Below are 18,485 nucleotides of genomic sequence, written 5' to 3' on the forward strand. Positions count from 1 at the left end.
GGTTTCTTCTCAGTCAATACAAGCATTCATTAAGCACCTACCTGCCAGGCACTATGCCAAACTCTGTGGATCCAAAGAAAAGCAACAGACAGTCCCAACTCGTAAGGGGCTCACAGTCTAACGGGGGAGGCAACATGCACACCACTAACATACAAAATAAACTGTCGATCCACAGGGAAGGCACGTCTCACCGAAGGCTTTACTGCATGTACTGAAGTGAACCACTTGTGGCCCATTGTTGGAGAGAATTCTTGGCCAAGGCGGGGATTGGATTTTGGTGCCAGGCAGAGTTCTGGATCTGGAGTCAGGGGCTCCAGCCCACACATGTGTGGACAAGTCACTTAACCTTAATGATTTTAACTTCCATATCTTAAAAAAGTATGTGTGGGGGGAGGGGAATTGTTGGTCCCTTCCAGCTCTTAAATTTATGAGCTAATGATCAGGTTAACAAATGCTTATTGATTAACCAGATGGCCTTAAAAGCTCTCATTCTGTGATTCTTCTAGATCAGGGATTTGAGAGCTGTGATGGGGGTACAGAAATTAAGAGGGGTTTTCTCACCAAATCCTACACACACATTAGAGGAATATGGTAACTTTGGCATTTTTATTCAAACATGTATAAAAACAAACAAAAAAAATACAGCTCCTTCAGTGACACACCTGAGATTCTCCGCCCCACTCCCATTCCCCCCAAAAAGAGGTGGGCATTGGGGAGTTTGGACCCTCCTATCATACCAACTGGAGGTGCCTCTCACTATCACTGGTTTGGGCATGGCCCAGGAAAATTGCTTCTAGGAAGTCTGGTGAATTTGCTTTGGGGTAGTAGGAAGCCCCTGAATTATATGATGGTAGCTTTTTCACATGTACTGAAGCATGGTTAAGTATAAATGTGAGTGGAGGGAGGCTCTTCCCTCCTGGGAAGTCTTCTCTATTGCTCCAGCTTCATGTTTGTATGAGTACTTTGGTCAAACTTATGGTAAACTTAAAAAAGAAAAATCACTTCCAAGTGCCCTGTCTTCATAGTTTTCTTTACCCCCTCCTTCCTGTCTCTGTCCTTTAAGCTGTGTTGAATAGGGGAGGTAGTAAGTAGCTGGTCCAGCTCTTGCCTTTTGCTAGCCTTGTGTGGGTAGGTGGGGAATAAATTGTCCCCATCTCTACCAAGTAGCCACACTTTACACAGAGGCTTAAAAGTCCAGAAATACCAACAGAAAAATCTGGACAGAGGAATAAGGACACAGGGATTAATTCTTCATATCTCCAGGGATTCCCCCTAAGGGAACTGGGTCCGGCACAGTGTATAGAGGAAACCCTCCCATCCTTACCAGATCTTTTGGAGGAGGACCTAGAGAAGAAAGTGCAGAATTGACAATACCACATACATTGTTTGGGGGAGGGGAGAAACTATTTTAAAGCTCCCCCCCTCCAAGTGGGAATGAAGGGAGACAACCTCCAGGGGATGGAAGGAGAGCCTGAGAATATGGGGAACACTGGAAGATAGTACTGAGAGGATAAAAAAAGAGGGGGTGCCCTCTAGAGGTGCCAGCTGCCATAAAAAGCCTCCTGAGTACAGCAGGGAGGAAGGGTTATGTCCCCTGAGCATTGGCCTTGGAGAAAAGCCGGCTATGCCAGTAGTCGGGGTTGTCAAAGGCAGAGTGAGTGGCCTCTAGGCTTCGAAGGGGCTTGAGGTGGGCGTCATGGATGCAGGAGGCATGATGCCCAGGGCCCTGAAACGATCCCATTTCCTCATACCCTTGCTCAGCTGCTGGGCAACCCCCCATGGCTGCATAATCACCCCCAGCAGTTCCTCCACCATGTCGACGATTCATATATTCATAATCCTCATCGGGAGTAGTTCCTGTAGCAGGCATGATGGGTACAGGATGGAGTGGGCAGCTGTGGGTGCTGCCTAAGGAGGCACTGAGGTCCGATCCCACATCCATGTACTCATAGCCCAACTCTTCCAGAGATCCTGGCCTTGGGGGTCTTGGCAGACTCTGCTTTCTTCTTCGATTCATGTATTCATACTCCTCATCCTCATACTCATCCTCTTCGGTGCCCAGAATGGAACTGAGGCCCACAGATGATGACAGCGTGCCATCCCGGGAAGAGGGAATACCTGGGGCAGTATGAGTAGAGAAAGAACATTTAGGGCTAGGGGGAGGTATCCAGAGCGTCTTGTGGATGCAGTCATGGAAAAGATCAGGGTAGGAGAGGATCAGCAAAAACGAGGATTAATAGGATAGGGGAAAAAATTCAGAAGAAATTTCAGAGACCACAGTCTCAGAAGCCCCCACCCCAATTCAGGCACCTTTGGTATGTGTGTCAGGCATAACATAACCATTGACATCCTCTTCCTCTAGTCCTGGTGGGGTGAGCGGGGTGAGCGGGGTGAGCAGGCTGTGGCGTTGGGAATGATACGCACTGTCCCCTCGAGGCCGAGGGCTCCGGCTTCCACACAAAGATTCTGCCTCTTGCAGCTCAGCCTCGGAGCTTGTCCCCCGGCCTTCTGATGATTCTGAGGCAAGTCGGCCTCGTGGGTTCTGGAGTAGAGAGGTCGGGCAGGGGCATTGCTCACCGCTCCCACGAACCACAGACCCCTAAGGAAGGAAACAGATATACGCTCATAGATAAGGAAAGATGAGGTGGGCTTAGGTAGTTCCTCCTATAAACCAGCTGAAGGTTTATTTGGCTCCTGGAGCTTAAGCCTCCAGTCCCTAATGCCTTTTCTCTATAGTGGACCCCTGCTCAACCCCTAGGATCTTCAGTCTCTCCCAACAGGCTTCCACATAGATGGACAAGTCTTACCTGTCTGGTCCCTCCAAGGCTGCTCTGGTTCATTGGCATGTATCCAGATGAAGGACTCAGAAAGTTCTGACTCTGGGGAGGAAAAAAAGGGAGAAGACAAGAGTGGCACCCCAGAACAAAGATATTTATGGACCCCTCAGTTCTGTATACATCAGTGTTGCACTATTTTTGGAGGGGGGAGAAGGGAACGCCTTACCCCACGTGGCCTGGACAGTGTACCAACGGGCAGGCTGAGGGCAGAGCCCAGTGTGTTTGCCAGCTCTTCCTCCTCCAGCTCCAGCTCTAGCTCCAGCTCCAACTCTGGCTCCAGCGCTTCTACCTCCTCCAGTTCCTTGTCAGTCAGAGCAGGCGGCTCTGCGCCAGGAGGCAGCCCAGAACCACTATCCCTCTGGTGGGAGTTGAGGGATAGATTGTTAATGTGACTGAGGGCTTTAGTCCTTCCCCTTCATCTCCATCCAAGGGATACCTTCTCACCTTGATGACCAAATATCGTGGTGGATCCCGTGCCATTCGGGTGAATTCGTTAGCCAATTCTTTGAATGTCGGTCGTATGTTCTCATCAATCATCCAGCCTTGGGTTGAGATAAGAGAAATAAGGGGCCATAAAAGAGAGCTATTGTTAATAAAGTCCTGGTGGGAGGTCAAAAGGGTCGGGATCAGTGAAGATACGGAGGGGGCAAAGATCGGGAGTGAATCAATGACTCACACTTAACCATGACCATGTAGACATCGATAGTACAAATCTGTGGCTGTGCTAGACGCTCTCCCTTCTCCAGCAGGTCAGGCACTTCAGCCAGTCGAAGCCCTTTATAGGGTATGTCTCCAAATGTCATCAGTTCCCATATTGTCACACCTGGCCAAAAAAAAGTGTGAGTCAGATGGAGGCAGACACAACATGTAGGTTGGTGAAATGGGTGACATAAGACAAGACTCTGAAGGTAATTTTAGAAAGTATCTAGCAGGGCAGCTCTGAGAGTTTGAAAGACATTCAAAATGTGTGGGTGGGTGGTAGGGAAGGGTGAGTACCAACCATAACTCCAGACGTCACTCTGGTGTGTGTATTTTCCAAAATGGATACTCTCCAGGGCCATCCACTTGATTGGTGTCTGGTGAGTTGGGAGTGGAGGGGATGTCACCAGTTAATCCCCTGCCCCCGATTTCCTGAGATCCCGCTAACACCCTTCTTTCTCCATACCAATACTCTTTGCCTTCTGAACTTGGCTGCCTTGTGACCCAGGTACCCCCCTCACCCTATGGAGCCCACCAAGCACTAAGCAGCAGCTTGTTACTGGGCTGACTTCTTGACCACCCCCTACTATTTTGGCACCAGTGCCTTCTGTATCTCTTCCCCACCCCTTACCTTAGCCTCACTGTGCAGTAGTTGTTTATCATCAGGTGGTAGCAGGTCAGCCACCCCAAAGTCAGCAACCTGCACCTGACTTGGGGACTTGAGCAGCACATTTCGGGCAGCCAGATTTCTGTGCACCATGCCATGTTCTTCCAGGTAGTACATACCCTATAAGGGCAGGAAGAAACCTTGGGAGAGGGGTGCTGAGATCCAGAGCCAACTCTGGATTCTCAAGGCCTCAGTCAGCCTTTCTCCCCACTAACTCTTAGGAGCACTCCACCCATCTAATCGATCTGTAACCCCTAAGGACCTCTCACCTTGGCAATCTGCACACCCCAGTTGAGCAGTAACTGTGGTCCCAGAGCCCCTCGATGTTGTCGTACGTGGTCAAGCAGTGATCCCAGTGGCAAATATTGAGTGACAAGCTGCAGAGATGATCCCGGGCATAGCCCCAACAGCCGAACGATGTGGGTATGATCTAAGCTGCCAATGGCTAACATGTGCTAAAGGACAGAGTGGATTTAGATAAAGGGCAGTGTCCTCGCAGACCCTAAAAATATTTTTACACGTTAATATGGCTAATAGTGACATACAGTTGCTTCTAACCCAGCAGCAGCCTTCCTAATGCTGCTTTTCCCTTGACTACCACCCCCAGGCTTCATCCAGCACACCATCTCTCCACTCACATCAGTCACAGCCTGGAAACTCTGCCGTCCACTCCTGTCTTCAATGACCTTAATGCAGACTGGGATCTTGATGGACTCACCCTCTGGGATCCATATGCCCTGGGATAATTTAAAGATGAGGAAACAGGCCCAGAGAGAGGGCAAGTGACTTGTCCAAAGTCACACAGGCATTAAATGACAGAAGCAGGATTTCAGTGCTTTTCTTTTGACCCAGGGAGTACCACATCAGCCTAAGGCCATCATCCCCATAGATCAAGTCCTTTCCTCCAGCCCTTGATATTCTTCCCTGTCCATTGATCCCTCCTGCTTTTCTGGCTCCTGTGCCTCAGACTCCCTCCTTAGGAATTCTTGCCTTCCCCTCACCTTGTGCACAGTTCCAAAGACACCTGAGCCAAGCACTTTAAGTTTCCTCAGTTCTGTCTCCTTGAAAATTCGGGCCAAGACCTTGTTGGCCTTCTCACCAGGGTCCAGAGGCTCCAGGCTCTGTAGGGGACAGAGGGGAGCAGTCAGGAAAATCTCTTCCTGGGCTGAATCCTTTCCCATCCCCCCTAACTACCTTCTATAGGACAGCAATGAGTGAAGGGGGAACTACAGCCCACAGTGGTGAAAGGAAGAAGAAAGAGTTAGCATTTCTGAGAAACATCATAAACATGTTGGGAGATAGGAAATCCTGAAAGCTGCCAGGATCAGAGGTTGTGTAGTCAGGGCTCTAGCAGAGAAATATTATTTCCATGGTGTCAGGGATCATGAGAGGGTGTTAACAAGGACTTTAGAGGGAAATTTTCCCTTGGAGGGGGAGGTGTGTGCTGGGGGTGGGGGGAAGGAAGGGCAAGAATTCTATTTAAATGACCTTTCTCTTGTATACCATTTTACAAGGTACTTTCACATACATTATTTCACTGTAGCCTTGCAACCTGTGTGAGACAGAGCAAAACTTACCACTGTTTCACAGACGGGGAAACTGAGGCTTTGCTCAGGGTCACACAACCAGCACTATAACCCAGTTCAGGTTTTCTTACCACTGTGTCACTATTTCCTTGAAGGGAGGGGATTAAGAACTGACTGAGAATGGCTCAACAGTATGGGGGGAGGGGTCTCCACATGGAACTTGGGCCCCTTAAGTACAGGAAGGAGCATTCACCTCACCCCGCTCCAAGTAGCGCCTCATTGCTCTCTTATTCTGGATCTTCCGCCCTCGCAAGTAGAGCAAGGTGAGTAGCAGGACCAAGGTGATCACTATCAACCCTGCTACCACCGCTAGACCCACAGCCACATGGGTCTTACTGTAGGAAAAAGGAAACAAGGCTTACCCTGAGGATGCAGCTTCTTTACGTAAACTGTATCCCCACAGCATGGGAGATGCCCATCAAAGATCCCTACTGCCCTACCACTTCTTGGATTAGCCCAGGGGTGGGGAACCTGTGGCCACATGTGGTTCCCCACCCCTGGACTAGCCTATAGACATAAGTCTATATATGCAGTCAGTATATGCAAAAAATTAATTTATCCCTGGATACTCCAGCCTACGTCAAGTTAGTTTTAGAGGGGGAGGATAAAAATAGAAGTCCCTGGGTTCTTTCAGAGACTTCCCTTTCCCTTCCCTCTCCTGTCCTCCTGAAAATCTCTTATAATCATTGAACTCCAACCTACCTGCTTATGGCCTGTGGCTGTCCCAAGCAGTCATGGAGCTCTGGTCCATTACACCTGGAATAGAATAAGACCTCCTTAGTGAGGGACTTGGACAACTGGCATTCCATTCTATGAGCTCTTTTCCCCACTACACTGATCCCAGAACCTCCTATGGTTTGCTCACACTGGAATCCATATTTCATCTGAACCTAGCAATCAGGCTTAATTCTCTGATCCCTTCTTTTCTCTCTGGGTGCCACTTTTTCTTTTCTGGCCTATGTTTACCCCAGTTTCTCAGGATGGTTTCTGTGGTGGGATAGACCTCCCCATTCCAGCCCTCTTAAATCTCTTAGCTTTTTAAAAAATTAATTAATTTTAGTTTTCAACATTCACTTTTATAAGATTTTCAGTTCTAAAATTTTCCCCCCTTCCCAAGGTGGCTTGCAATCTGATAAAGTCTATACATGTACAATTGTATTGAAAATATTTCCACATTAGTCATGTGAAAGGAGAATAAGAAAAATTTGGGAAAACCAGGAGACAAAAAAAAATTGTATGCTTTGATCTGCATTCAGATTGCATAGTTCTTTCTCTGGATGTAGGCAGCATTTTCCATCATGAGTCTTTTGGGAAAATCTCTTAGCTTGTTGTTGGGTTTGGTTCCTCCCTAATCTTTTCCCTCCTGACTTATTGTCCCCTGTCCTATGACCCCTCTCTCTTTCCCTCCCCACCCTCTTTATCTTCACTGACCCCTGAGTGCAGTTCTCATGGCAAGGTAGACACTCTCGATGAGCATCTGGGTACTTGTAGATGGGTCCTTTGGCACCCACGAGGCCGTGGGGGCAGCTGCTCACACAGTGTGGTCCATCCCGGAAATGGGCACACTGAGCACAAGCATCTGAGCCCTAGTGGAGGTGGAAGAAAAGGTCAAGAAAGACTGAAGCCTGAGGATCCTTTGAGCTCATCCAGGAGGTTTCCTACCCTGGGTGAGGGAGCCAAGCAATCACCATTTCTACCTTACAAATACCAACATTGTATAAGCCCATGGAGGGCAGGGCCTGTCCTGCTTCTGTATTTGTATTCTTAGCACCCAGCATCCTGTTGGACTTTGGCAAATGTTTGTTGATTGATTTCCTGCCAGGCCTATGATATGCAGGCCCTTGAGTAGCCCCCCTCCCCCTCCAAGGAATTCTGGGACTTATACCATACCGAGCCATAGCAGGTGACATTGCCCTCCACAGGCTGGCACTCAGGATGGCAGGAGAAGCACTCATCCTCATGAGCAAACTCTCGGGGTTCTCTGGGGGTGGGCCCAAAGAGATAGCATCATTTTCAGGTTGTCTCCTCCATAAGCCCTTCCCCGACCTTCAGCTCTATGTAATGCCCACCCCATCAAAGGACAAAAAGTTGCCATAGGAGATCCAGCCCTCCACATGACACACAGCCCCTCATTGTGCCCCTCCATTTGCTGTACCCCACCATGTCCCCCTTCTAGCCTCTACAGTACCCATTAAGGAAGTTGCACTGGGTCACACAGACGCCCTTTCGACTGTAGTTTCGACAGGATAAGCACTGGCCAGGACCAGGGCCCCAGCAACCCCCAGATGAGCACAGTGGGTCACACACTCGACCCTCTGCCACTGGAGAAGGAGAAGGAGGAGAAGTGGGTCAGAAGAGCCCTCCTCAGTCTGCCCACCAAATGCCAACCACTGTACTTGGCCTTGGGTCCCACAGTCTCCAGCTCAGAATCTTTTCTCCCATTCCTGTCCCCATCCCCTTGGAAGTTCCATATCACCACTGCCTGTGCCCTCAGGCCTTCACTTCCCCCCCACTTACCACAGTCCTTTTTGGGGCGATTATGCTTGATATCCAGCCTGCCTTCCTTTGGTCCCCGAAGCAGCCTGGTCCAGTTCAGAGAGTGGTGGTAGCAAAGGCGCCGGTTGGCACTGATATAAATACGCCCAGCACTGACTTCTTTCAGGGACCTGAGCCCCAACGATGTCACATTCACATTTTTCATGATCAACAGTGAGAAACCTCGACTGGGGATGGGAATGACAATGTAAGAAAGGAGGTCCCAGAGAAAGAGATGAGGAGAATGGGCCCATGACTACTGGGTTGGAACTTTGTCTTTTTGCCCAGTGACCCCAAATTCCTCCTACTTGTTCCTCAGAAGGCACTACGGGTAGGCCTGATGCCAAAAGGTACCCCCTGCCAAGAATATGTCCTGTGCCAAACAACACCACCTTCTTCATAGACTTACTTGTAGAGACTTCTACCACCTATGGTTGTCAAGTTGGAGAAGACACTAAAGTTGTGCATGTGGGGAGGCCAAGACTGGATGTTCAGGTAACCTGCGGAGGAAGGGAGCTTTACTTATGGAGTCTGCCCTTTGCCCTCTGCACCTTCTCATTTGCTCATGTCTCTCCCAAGCAGCTGGTGTACAATTGCTTCTCCCTGGGTTCACTGTGTACCCTGCCAATGTTCCTAGTCTCCTTGTTTCCCTGGAGACACATCCCTTCTTCCCTGACCCCACTTACCTGTAATCTCCCTAACTGTCTGGAAGACATTGAGCTTCTCAGGATCCAGGGCAGGTATGTTGTGCCAGGGATCTCTGGGGAAGACAAGGAAAAACATGAGAGTTTTCTTTAAGTACTTTTAAAGTGAGCTGAAAGAGGTATTAGATCATAATTTATTCTAAGGACTAGAACTAGAACCAGAAATGGGTGAAAATTATAGGAATTAGATAGGAATTAGCATAAGCAGGAGCTTTCCAGCAATTACAGCTGCCCAGTCCTGGAATAAGCTGCTTCCCACCCCTACCCCAAAAAGCACAAATCCCTCATCACAGGAAGTGTTTGAGCCCAGGGTAGATGAGCACCTATTAGGGATATTAGAGAGGAGATTGCCTTGTTGATGTCACATGATCATTTCTTCTGTTAGAGTTGGGGTGAGGAGGTGGGTAAGGGTGTGGAAGAACCCAAGAGAGGTTTGAAGAAGGGAAGAATCTAACCCTTGGAGGCCAGTGATAAGGAAGTCCAGGTTTCCCAAGATCTTGGTACAGTTCACAAACCCATCAATGTTGCTAGAATCCACAGTCTGAAATCGGCTACCTGAGCCTGTCCCCTCACAGGCTGCAAACAGAAACAGGATGGGGAGGAGACAAAGGAAATTTAGAAGGGTCTGATGGTAGGCACCAAGACAAGACTTGGGGGAATAAAACTTTTCTCCCCCATACCATGACTGACTCACCTTTTGGACACAGCCCACCACAGGGCTCACACATCTTCAACCCATTCTTTTCTACCTCCATCTTGTCCCCAGGACAGGCCCTGACACAGGAGGTATGATCTATCACAAAGTTATCTGTGCCAGGAGAGAAGAGAGCAAGGAAAATGAGAAAGGGCAAATTCCACCCTCTGTCAGACCTGCCTAGGATTTCAAGTTGAGCAGGACCTCAGTGGGCATGTCCTCCACTCCCTGCATTTGGCAGATAAAGAAAATCCAGGCAAAGAGCTGATGAGACTTACAGAAGGCCATAGGTTGTGAGTGGCAGAGCCAGGCTTCAAACCAAGGTCCTCTGCCTCCCAAACCAGTGTTCTTTCCACTCCATAATATACTGGGAGCAGAGAGAATCCCTGCCCCTCCTGCACCCTCTCAGGTGTCCTGAGTGCCTCTAGTGGAGGTTCTTGCAGCCCTCTTTACCTCCTGTCCTTGGCAAAAGTCCCTTGACTTCCTCCCCAAGGGTCCCTTCTAGAAGGGTCACAATCCATGTGTCTCTCCCTTTTTTAATTTTCCTCCCCACTCATGGACACAGAGAAACCCCTAAAGTCACTTTCCCTGTTCCTACTCCACTAATCTCTGCCCAGGTTTCCTTTCTCTGCCTGTTGCAGTCACTTACGGGGACAGCTGGCTACACAGACCCCTCCATACTGGTACTTAGTGTGAGGATTGGGCTCTAGTTGGAAGGTGAGCTTGTTGTAAACAAGGGGCAGTGGGCACAGAGACACACAGGCTCCACTGTCATTGAAGTGTCGGCATGCCTAGGAAATAGGGAGAGAGTCAGGATGGAGGAATATTTGTGCCCACCCATACACTCCCCCCAGCCACCAGGCCTCCCTCCAACACTGTGTGCCAGGCCAGGGCACTCTTAAAAGAGCCCCACCCATCACCCCAGTACATACAAAGCAGTCTGTCTCCCGGGGACCTGCACATCCACCTGCACACTCATCATGGCAACACTGGTTGGGATTGGGCCCAAAGCAGTGACCATTGCATTGTGGGGCACAGATTGTCTTTGTCACTGGTTAGGAAAGAAAGGGAGAAGCCATGACCACCAAGATGTCCCCATTCCCAATCCACTATCCTCCCCATCCCCTTGCCTATTCACTACCCTTCCCTCTAACTCCTGGCTAGCTGAACTCACACTAAGGTCTTCATATTAGCTAGCTCAAGCCATAGGGGAATATTTAGGAAACCCAAGTTTAAGGGCTTAAGAAAGGTACACACGTGTTTGGCAGTCTCCTGGTCCAGGACCCCAGCATTTTCCCCCACAGGACTCATGACAAGGGGGACCTGGTTAAGAAAAGAGGCAGAGACAAGGAAGCCATCAGTATCTCTGCCCATGTCTTGTGCTGTTGTACCCCCCAATGTCAGAGAGCTAGGAAGGAGAATCACTCTCTCTCCCTCTTTGTCCCTTTCCTTAACACCTCCTTCAAATACTTAGACTTAGTGGGAGGGTACACTGAGCAGGAGCTGAGGCCAACGGAGTAGGAGATTAGAGGTGAGGGTAGAGGACTGCCCAGTGGGAAGGAGCTTGGTTGAGGAGATGGGCTTGCTTATTTGATGTGCCCATGGCTGAATGACTATTAAGAGTCTGCAAGGGCCCAGATGAATGTCCTGGGGTTAAGGGGATTGGACTGGATGAAACTGCCAGGGATCCAGAAGGATAAGTTTTGGGACTTTCCTGAGGGGGAATAGCAGTACCAGACCACTATGAAGTATTTCATCTTGGGAATTTATGTTGGTCCACCCTAGCACCTGAGGAATATCATGAAGGATGAACTCATTCAGTGTCATGGATCTAGGCTTAGGGCCTAATGGAGGGGAATCTCCTTTAGAGGGAGGACTTAATGGGAATGTGAGGGAGTGACTCACAGTTTTTTCCATTGTTCTTGACCACAATCTCAGCCTGTGGGTCCCTCACGATGTCTCTCCAGTCAATTGTGTCCATGTGACAAAGTCTGTCGTTCCTTTCAATGTAAACACCCCCAGCCAGGATCTCTGGAGGGAAAGATTGGTAGGGTAGAGTTGAAATCTCCAGGACCAAATTGAGTTGCTTGCCAGAGGTCTTCCACACACATCTATCCTGGCTTTGAGATTATATTTGAAAGGGTACAGGGGTGTAGAGTAGATGGTTTTGGGTAAAAGAGGCCCAAATTGCAAAGAAGAGCATAGGGGATAGGGAATGAGTCTGAAGCACCTCTTGTTTCCCCAGACACCTGTCCTAGATCTGGTTTAGCCAGTAGAAGAAGGCAGAGCAAGGGGAAGGCTGGAAGATTCAGCTGACTCAGCTTTTGTACTCCTCCACCTCCAGGCTGCCCTGCCTATTTATTTTTCAACTGACTGGGGCAAGGAAGTAGGAGGAGAAGCTGAGGGCAGGAGAGAAGTGAGCCAAGTCATATTTAACCAGCATGCTTTTCCCTAGGGGGACAAATACAAGAAATCAAGACTGTGGTTGGGGGTGGGGAAGTCAGGGAACTAGTAGAAGAAATTCAGGGTAAACATAGTACAATAACCCCAAATGCAAATAAATAGGCAGAGGCTTAGGCTCAAGACCAGATCTTCACTATGAGTCCCCTCAACCCCTGCAAAGGCACAGGACCTTTTTTCCTCCCCACGGACCCTGTGTGAAGGACCTGTGGTCATTGGTTTGGTAGTTAGATGGTTAACTGAGCCATTAAGAGTAGAAGAAAGTATGGATGAGCAGGGATGGGAAGAGGGGTGAAGAGATGAATGGGTAGTGATCAATGAGTGGCCAGTAGTCATCTGGAAAGGCCAGTGGACTGGTCAAAAGGGTCAGTGCAGTGCTTAGAGGTGGTAATAGGTGTTGCAGGGGATAGAGCACTGGGCCTGGAGTCAGGAAGATCTGAGTTCAACTCTGTCCTCAGTCACTAGCTATGTGACCCTAGGCAAGTCACTTAAGGCCTATTTGCTTCAGTTCCTCATCTCTAAAATAAGGACACTGGAGAAGGAAATGGCAAACCACTCCAGTATCTTTGCCAAGAAAATTCCCATGGGGTTTTATACAGTTGAACAAGACTGAGCAACTGAACAACGACTAACCTGTGAGCTGATTGAGCCGGAGCTGGCGTAGGGCATGGCTGGAGTTGGTGTTATAGTTGAGCATGACAAAGACGGCAAACTTCCCATCATAGACCTGGGCCCCCCTTACCACACGAAGGTTAGGGAGTGGCAGAGTCGAGAATTCATTCATAGCAATCAGGACATATCCTGTTACCTCCCGGATCCACTGTGTTGGGACACAGGAGCATCAGTGAGAAGGTGTGAATATACATCAATCAAACATAGTCTTATGCTCTTTTCCTCTAATCACAAAAGCAAAGTAAGGAGACTTAAGATAGGAAAGGGAGGTGACATTCCAAGTCTTCCAGATCCTCCATTCAGGAGGAAATTGGATTTCAAGATCAATTTTAGACCCTCTGCCTCTGGGAGTTGGGATGTTGAGAACCAGAGGAGACTGCTCGACTGCTCTGCAATGCCTTCTTCTCTTGAACTTCATCCATATGGATCTCTTCCCTTAATTCTATTCTCTTGGGAACCCCATTTCTCAACCATAAATATCTACAAAAGGCCTCCTGTTCCTCTCCCCCTTTCCAACTTTTGTCCTCATCTATACAGTTCTCTGTCAGGGTAGGAGGGGAGAAGACAGCTTGGGGGAAGACAGGTCCAAAGGAAAAAGAAGGGTTTTTCTATACAAAGGAAAAAAGGGGGACCATAAAAGTTGGGGGTAATATTCTCTGATCCAGAGGAAGACAGGTTGGGGTTGTATCTCAATTGGGTATGTGTGGGGGAGATGCAAGTTTCCTCACCTGCAGGAAGGACAGGTCAGGGCTATGCCCTATAAGCACAATTTCCAGGTTTCCCATCACAACCTCACACCGATCATAGAGTTTGTACAGTGTCTGGTACTGGTTTTCTGCATCACCGGTCACACTCAGTCCATTGAGGGTTCCTGGGCACACTGTTAGGAGAGGAATGTGGAGAGCTCAGGATTTGGAGAACCTCCCATAGGACTCTTCTACTGACTAGATACAGGGTTCTAGTGGCAGTTAGATATTGGATAGATAAGGCAATTGTTTTCTGTCTTTTCTGCCTTACTTCTTTGGGGGAATGGAGGTGGCAGAAGAGAGAGGTCAGGAGAAGGAAATGAATACCGGACTTTTACATTCAGAATTCCTAGAGGTGGGAGCAGAAAAGACATTGGGAAATCTTACCTATGAGGTATGAGGATTAAGGGGTTAACCAAGCCAAAACTACTGTTATTTCAAGATTTTTTTTTCAGGTAGCTAGTCTTTTAGTATTGGGAAGGGTGAGGAGGAAAAAGAGGAATACAGCTCTGTTCCTCCTTCTAGGGGCACCCAGCTCTTTTTCACCCCCCCATGCCCCAGGGTCCTTGAAATAAAGGTCCCTTTGGGGCCAGACACACAGCCCTCATTGTGTCCACTGTGGGTGAGGAAGGGTGGGGGAAGTGGAGTGGGGGCAGTACCCAGGGCCATAGCCCATCCCACAATGAGCTGATTCTGTCCAAGAGAAGGGGGCAGCCCCCACCCCTTCCCCAGCCTCCTCTTGCTCCCCCCCTCCCCTTCAAGCCCTAGGCTCAGACAGTGACCTCACTGGAGGGAAAAGAGAATGGTCTATAGCAGCTTTGTCTTTTTAGCTGGGAGAATAGGCACCACCCTCAATACCTCCCTCCCAAAACTTAGCTCCACCTCTCTCTACCTTCTTTGCTATCCTTTATCCAACTGTGACTCCATCATCACTGCACTCCATTCCTTTACCTTCAGTCTGAGTCCTCTACCCCTCTGCTCCTCCCCAGAACCCTGCATAGTTTCCACCAAGGACAAAAAACATTGGGATAAACAACAGGAAACTCGCCCCCCCATCACTGTTTGGGAGACAAAAAGGCTTAATTCAAGAGCTTTTCAACACAGGCCACTCCTAGACTAAAGAAGGGAGAATGAGCTATATTGGGGGCACATGAGGAAATTGAGCATGTGTGTCTTTCCACTTGGTGCCCATAGGTTGGAGAAACTGGAACAAATTGTGATATAAAAATGTAGCAGAATATGATTTTGATGAGGAAATGATAAACAATTCAAGGTATCTCTGCCCCCTTGATCTCTGGTCCCCTCCCTTTTCCAGTGGATTAAAGTCTGCGTTGGGAGTCAGGGACAGGGGCAGAGATACCACCTGTTTGCAACTACTCTTCCTTGGGGGCACTGCCTGCTCATCAGGAAGCAGGCATGAAGGCATGTGGGGAATGGAAGTCATAGAACCCCCTCTTGCCAGCTCCATACCAGGCCTGATCCCTTGACAGATCCCCACCCCACTCTCCTGGTCAGGATTCCATTACTGAGAAGGGGGAGGGGAGATGGGATGGAGATCAGCATGATCCCAGGAATCATCAACATTGTCATTTTGGAGGGGACAAGAAGGAAGGCTGAGAACGGCATTGCTTCTGTCTGAGAGTTACGCCATCAGGTTAAAACTGCCTCTACCTCCCTTGCTAACAGGATGCCCCTTTACCAGAGCCCTCCCCCATGCCCACAAAGCAAAGACTTGTGTGTCTGTGTGCAGATATGTCTGTGTGAAAATATGTCTCTGAGAGCAGTATGAGTTAGTGACTAGAGAGCTAGCCTCAGAGGAAGGAAGGGCTAGGTTCAAGTCCAGCCTGTGACAGAGACTTACACCTTGGCAACTCTTCAAGATTATAAATGGCAGAAGAATTTCTGAGCTGCATCAGTTAGAGAGAGAGTTTTCTCACTCCCATAGGAATGAAATCAGACCCAGATTTTTTTTTAAATAACTGAGAATATATGGTGCCCTTGCCCTACCTCTTTTCTCAAGGCCTCCCCCCAGCAGCCATAACTACTCCAGGAATGCTTTTGTACCCTGGTACATTGCCTTGGGCTACCGTGTCAAAGGACATCCCCCAAATATCTCTCTCTTCCACTGCCCCAAAGAGAATCACATTAACATATATGTTTACGGATTCTTGTGCACTAGGGGAGAGAATTAGAAGTCATTGTCTCCTACCCATAGGAATAAAATCCATCTCACATAAAAAAGGGGAGCAAAGGGCAGTAGATGGGGGTGGGGAAGAAGCAGGAAGGAAGGACCAGGAGCCTGAAGTTACTACTATAGCCATTTCTAGGGAAAAAGTAGGTATTTGTGGTGGGTTGGAATGATCCAACTTCCCAAATTATCAAGGAGCACAGGGAGAAGTTGTCAATCACAGGCCCTCTTAGGAAGACAATATTGTGGGATAGGAAAGGACAATTCTCTCCTACAACCCCCCCTGGGGATCCTCAATGTGAACCTCAACTCCAACACCCCCCTACCCCTGACCAGAGTTAGGACAAAGGGAGCATAGTACGACCCAGACGAGGCCGGATGCCCAGAGGCTGAAAATCCAGATAAGGGAAGGCCTGGCCAGTGCTACCCCCCCCCCACCCCCCTTCTCTCCTCCCCCAGGAAAAGAGCCAGGGGCCAGAATTCCTGGTTTCCTTGCTGATAACTTCTCAGATTCCCAGAGTCTGAAGGAGGTAGCTACTGTCACCCCTTTTCTGCAACTACTACCTCTTATACCAGACCCCTCCTCCATTCTTCCAGCTGGGAGTGTTCACAATTCAAGGTCCCAGAGGCTAAATTTAGACCCAGCAACTGTGGGGGAAACACAGGTGTTTTTTCACTCCCACACCACCCCTGCTGTGGGTGGGACACAAAATTCACCAAGCCCCAAATTGGGGGAGATGGCATTGGAATACCTAATTCTTTGATCCCCTCAAATCCCACCAGCACGCAATTATCAAAGGTCCCCAAGGAAAGGGCTGGGGGTGGGCAATCCTTCCCTGAACTGTCTCCTTAAGTTCTGTCTATGAGAGGAGACAGCCTGTCTAAGCCTCCTTTTCCTTCATGCCTCGCGTGCAAGCAAGAAGTTTAAGTGGTCGGATTTGCCAAAGTCTGGATTTCGTGAGGTGCACGGAACGAAGCACACAGGAGTGGTTTGCAGAAGTTCTTTATCACTATCACCTGGACTTGGCCCTCTGGCTAATCTCTGCCCAGCACCCCCCCCCCCCCACAAGTATTCACACAAACAAGCAAAGAAGGGGAGGGGCCCGGACCTATTTTTCAACACAAGAGAACTGCCCCCTCCACCCCCCCAAATCCTATCCTAGCTCCTCCCAGAGCCGGCAAAACACCGAAACTGGCGGTGCCTGAAACCTGGGGAACCAGGGAAACGGGACTGGGAAAAGAAGTTAGGCTCCAAATTCTGATTCACCTCTCGAGAAAATAAAAGAGACTACCCCATCTCAGCTCATCATCTCTACAAATTGGGGCTCCCAGAATGCCTGGGTTCCTTGCAGTCTCGAAATCAGATTGGGGAACTGAGGCAGCAATCGCTTCCCCGGGAGGATCCTCAGAAGGCGGGTGGAGGGTTGGGGGGAGGTCCAGCCCGTCCAAGCTTCGAGTGCTTCAGAGCGGGGCCACCCCGAGGGGACCGCACTGCGGCTGCAGTCAGTGACCCCTCTGTTTCCAAGGCTCTCAAGCTCCAAGTTCCCCGGGCACACCAAACTCCGGCTCCTCCCTGCACTTGAAGCTCCCAGCAGCGCCCAACTTCCCCTGTCCCGCAGCCTCCACTTACCTGCCTGCGAGCTGCCCACCTCCGAGCACCTGGCCAGATGGAGGAGCCAGCCCAATATCTGCAGCTCCAGTAACCCCTTCATAGCTGCTGCGTGCCGGGGCAGGGGGCCCGGGCCGGGGATCCGAGGCTAAGACATCAGGACTGAGAAAGCCACCTGAGTCCAGAAGGGAAGAGGCAGAGGCGGCAGTCAGTCCAGGTAGCAAACGCGAAGTGTTACAGGATCTAGAGTTGGAGCTGGGACCAAGGAAGGAGGGAACTAGGTAGGAAGGTGGGGGGGGCGCGGAGGAGAGAAGAAAGGGGGGGTGCGTACGTGTGTGGGGTGAGTCACGGCCGCTCCCGGACTCTAGCGCTGGCAGCGCCTCAGACTTTCGCAGGGTTGAAGTTCGATTTCGCCCTACTCTCAGCCTCTCCACCCGGCTCGTGCTGAGCCACCCTACACCGCCCGTCCCCCCCCCCCTTACGCGGGCCCCGAGTTCATTGGCTAGACTGTGGGAACCCCCTTGCTGCAGCCAATCAGAGCGATGGAGGGGCTCACCCTCATTTTCCCGGAGGAGAAGGGGAGCAGAAAATTCCTAAGACTGCCCCCACACACACCCCCGTAGATAAAGGAGGGATTCTCTACCAGACTGGCCCCGCCCATTATGCAAATGAAACCCTCCCCCACCCTCCTACTTCCCTGGCCGGTTGGTCCACTTTGGTGTTTTTTTTTATCTCTCTTGAGGTGGGGGGAAGGGGGCAGCTCCCGTCTCCTGCTCCTCCCCCGCCTCCTTTGGGAATTGAGACCCCACTACTGAGCCTACTCGTCCCCAAGATCCTTAGCCTCTCCGAGGCTCCGTGAAATTGCACTGTCTCCGGATGCTTCTCCCCCCTCCAAACCCGGCGCCTGCCCAGTCTCCCAAGAGAATTTGAGGAGGGGAGGGGGTACCAGTCTGGCAACAGACCCTAGGCCCCTCCCTTCCATTCCCACTCTGAGAAAGGGAAAGGAAAGGAGAGGAGGGGCAGACCCAGCCGGGCAAGGGTGGGGCCAAGTTTCAATGCACCTGTTGTTGCCTGCACCTCCCCTACCC

At 50.0% G+C, this 18,485-nt stretch overlaps 1 protein-coding gene across 2 annotated transcripts in view; it reads right to left on the reverse strand.

Annotated features, from left to right (window-relative positions):
• Nucleotides 1–587: 587 nt before the first annotated feature.
• ERBB3 (erb-b2 receptor tyrosine kinase 3) overlaps nt 588–18,485 on the reverse strand; it is a 34,026-nt gene continuing 16,128 nt past the window's right edge. Inside the window, exons 1-29 of one of the 2 annotated variants that reach the window (XM_036759325.1) lie at nt 17,729–17,838; nt 17,419–17,572; nt 13,583–13,734; nt 12,816–13,002; nt 11,628–11,753; nt 10,980–11,045; nt 10,655–10,773; nt 10,372–10,513; nt 9,723–9,836; nt 9,484–9,604; nt 9,011–9,084; nt 8,734–8,824; nt 8,307–8,512; nt 7,978–8,110; nt 7,680–7,770; nt 7,221–7,375; nt 6,492–6,545; nt 5,983–6,124; nt 5,205–5,324; nt 4,842–4,940; nt 4,473–4,658; nt 4,168–4,323; nt 3,838–3,913; nt 3,514–3,660; nt 3,282–3,379; nt 3,004–3,195; nt 2,808–2,879; nt 2,311–2,599; nt 588–2,118 (exon numbers count right to left, since the gene is read on the reverse strand). In XM_036759325.1, the coding sequence (XP_036615220.1) occupies nt 1,586–2,118; nt 2,311–2,599; nt 2,808–2,879; nt 3,004–3,195; nt 3,282–3,379; nt 3,514–3,660; nt 3,838–3,913; nt 4,168–4,323; nt 4,473–4,658; nt 4,842–4,940; nt 5,205–5,324; nt 5,983–6,124; nt 6,492–6,545; nt 7,221–7,375; nt 7,680–7,770; nt 7,978–8,110; nt 8,307–8,512; nt 8,734–8,824; nt 9,011–9,084; nt 9,484–9,604; nt 9,723–9,836; nt 10,372–10,513; nt 10,655–10,773; nt 10,980–11,045; nt 11,628–11,753; nt 12,816–13,002; nt 13,583–13,734; nt 17,419–17,500 (4,023 nt within the window). In that variant the 5' untranslated portion in view covers nt 17,501–17,572; nt 17,729–17,838 and the 3' untranslated portion in view covers nt 588–1,585. Of the gene's footprint in view, nt 2,119–2,310; nt 2,600–2,807; nt 2,880–3,003; nt 3,196–3,281; nt 3,380–3,513; nt 3,661–3,837; nt 3,914–4,167; nt 4,324–4,472; nt 4,659–4,841; nt 4,941–5,204; nt 5,325–5,982; nt 6,125–6,491; nt 6,546–7,220; nt 7,376–7,679; nt 7,771–7,977; nt 8,111–8,306; nt 8,513–8,733; nt 8,825–9,010; nt 9,085–9,483; nt 9,605–9,722; nt 9,837–10,371; nt 10,514–10,654; nt 10,774–10,979; nt 11,046–11,627; nt 11,754–12,815; nt 13,003–13,582; nt 13,735–17,418; nt 17,573–17,728; nt 17,839–18,485 lie in introns of those variants that run through there. The other variant, XM_036759326.1, reaches the window with a different exon arrangement.

Source organism: Trichosurus vulpecula, chromosome 5, assembly GCF_011100635.1.
Source record: "Trichosurus vulpecula isolate mTriVul1 chromosome 5, mTriVul1.pri, whole genome shotgun sequence".
In the NCBI taxonomy this organism is placed as follows: domain Eukaryota; kingdom Metazoa; phylum Chordata; class Mammalia; order Diprotodontia; family Phalangeridae; genus Trichosurus; species Trichosurus vulpecula.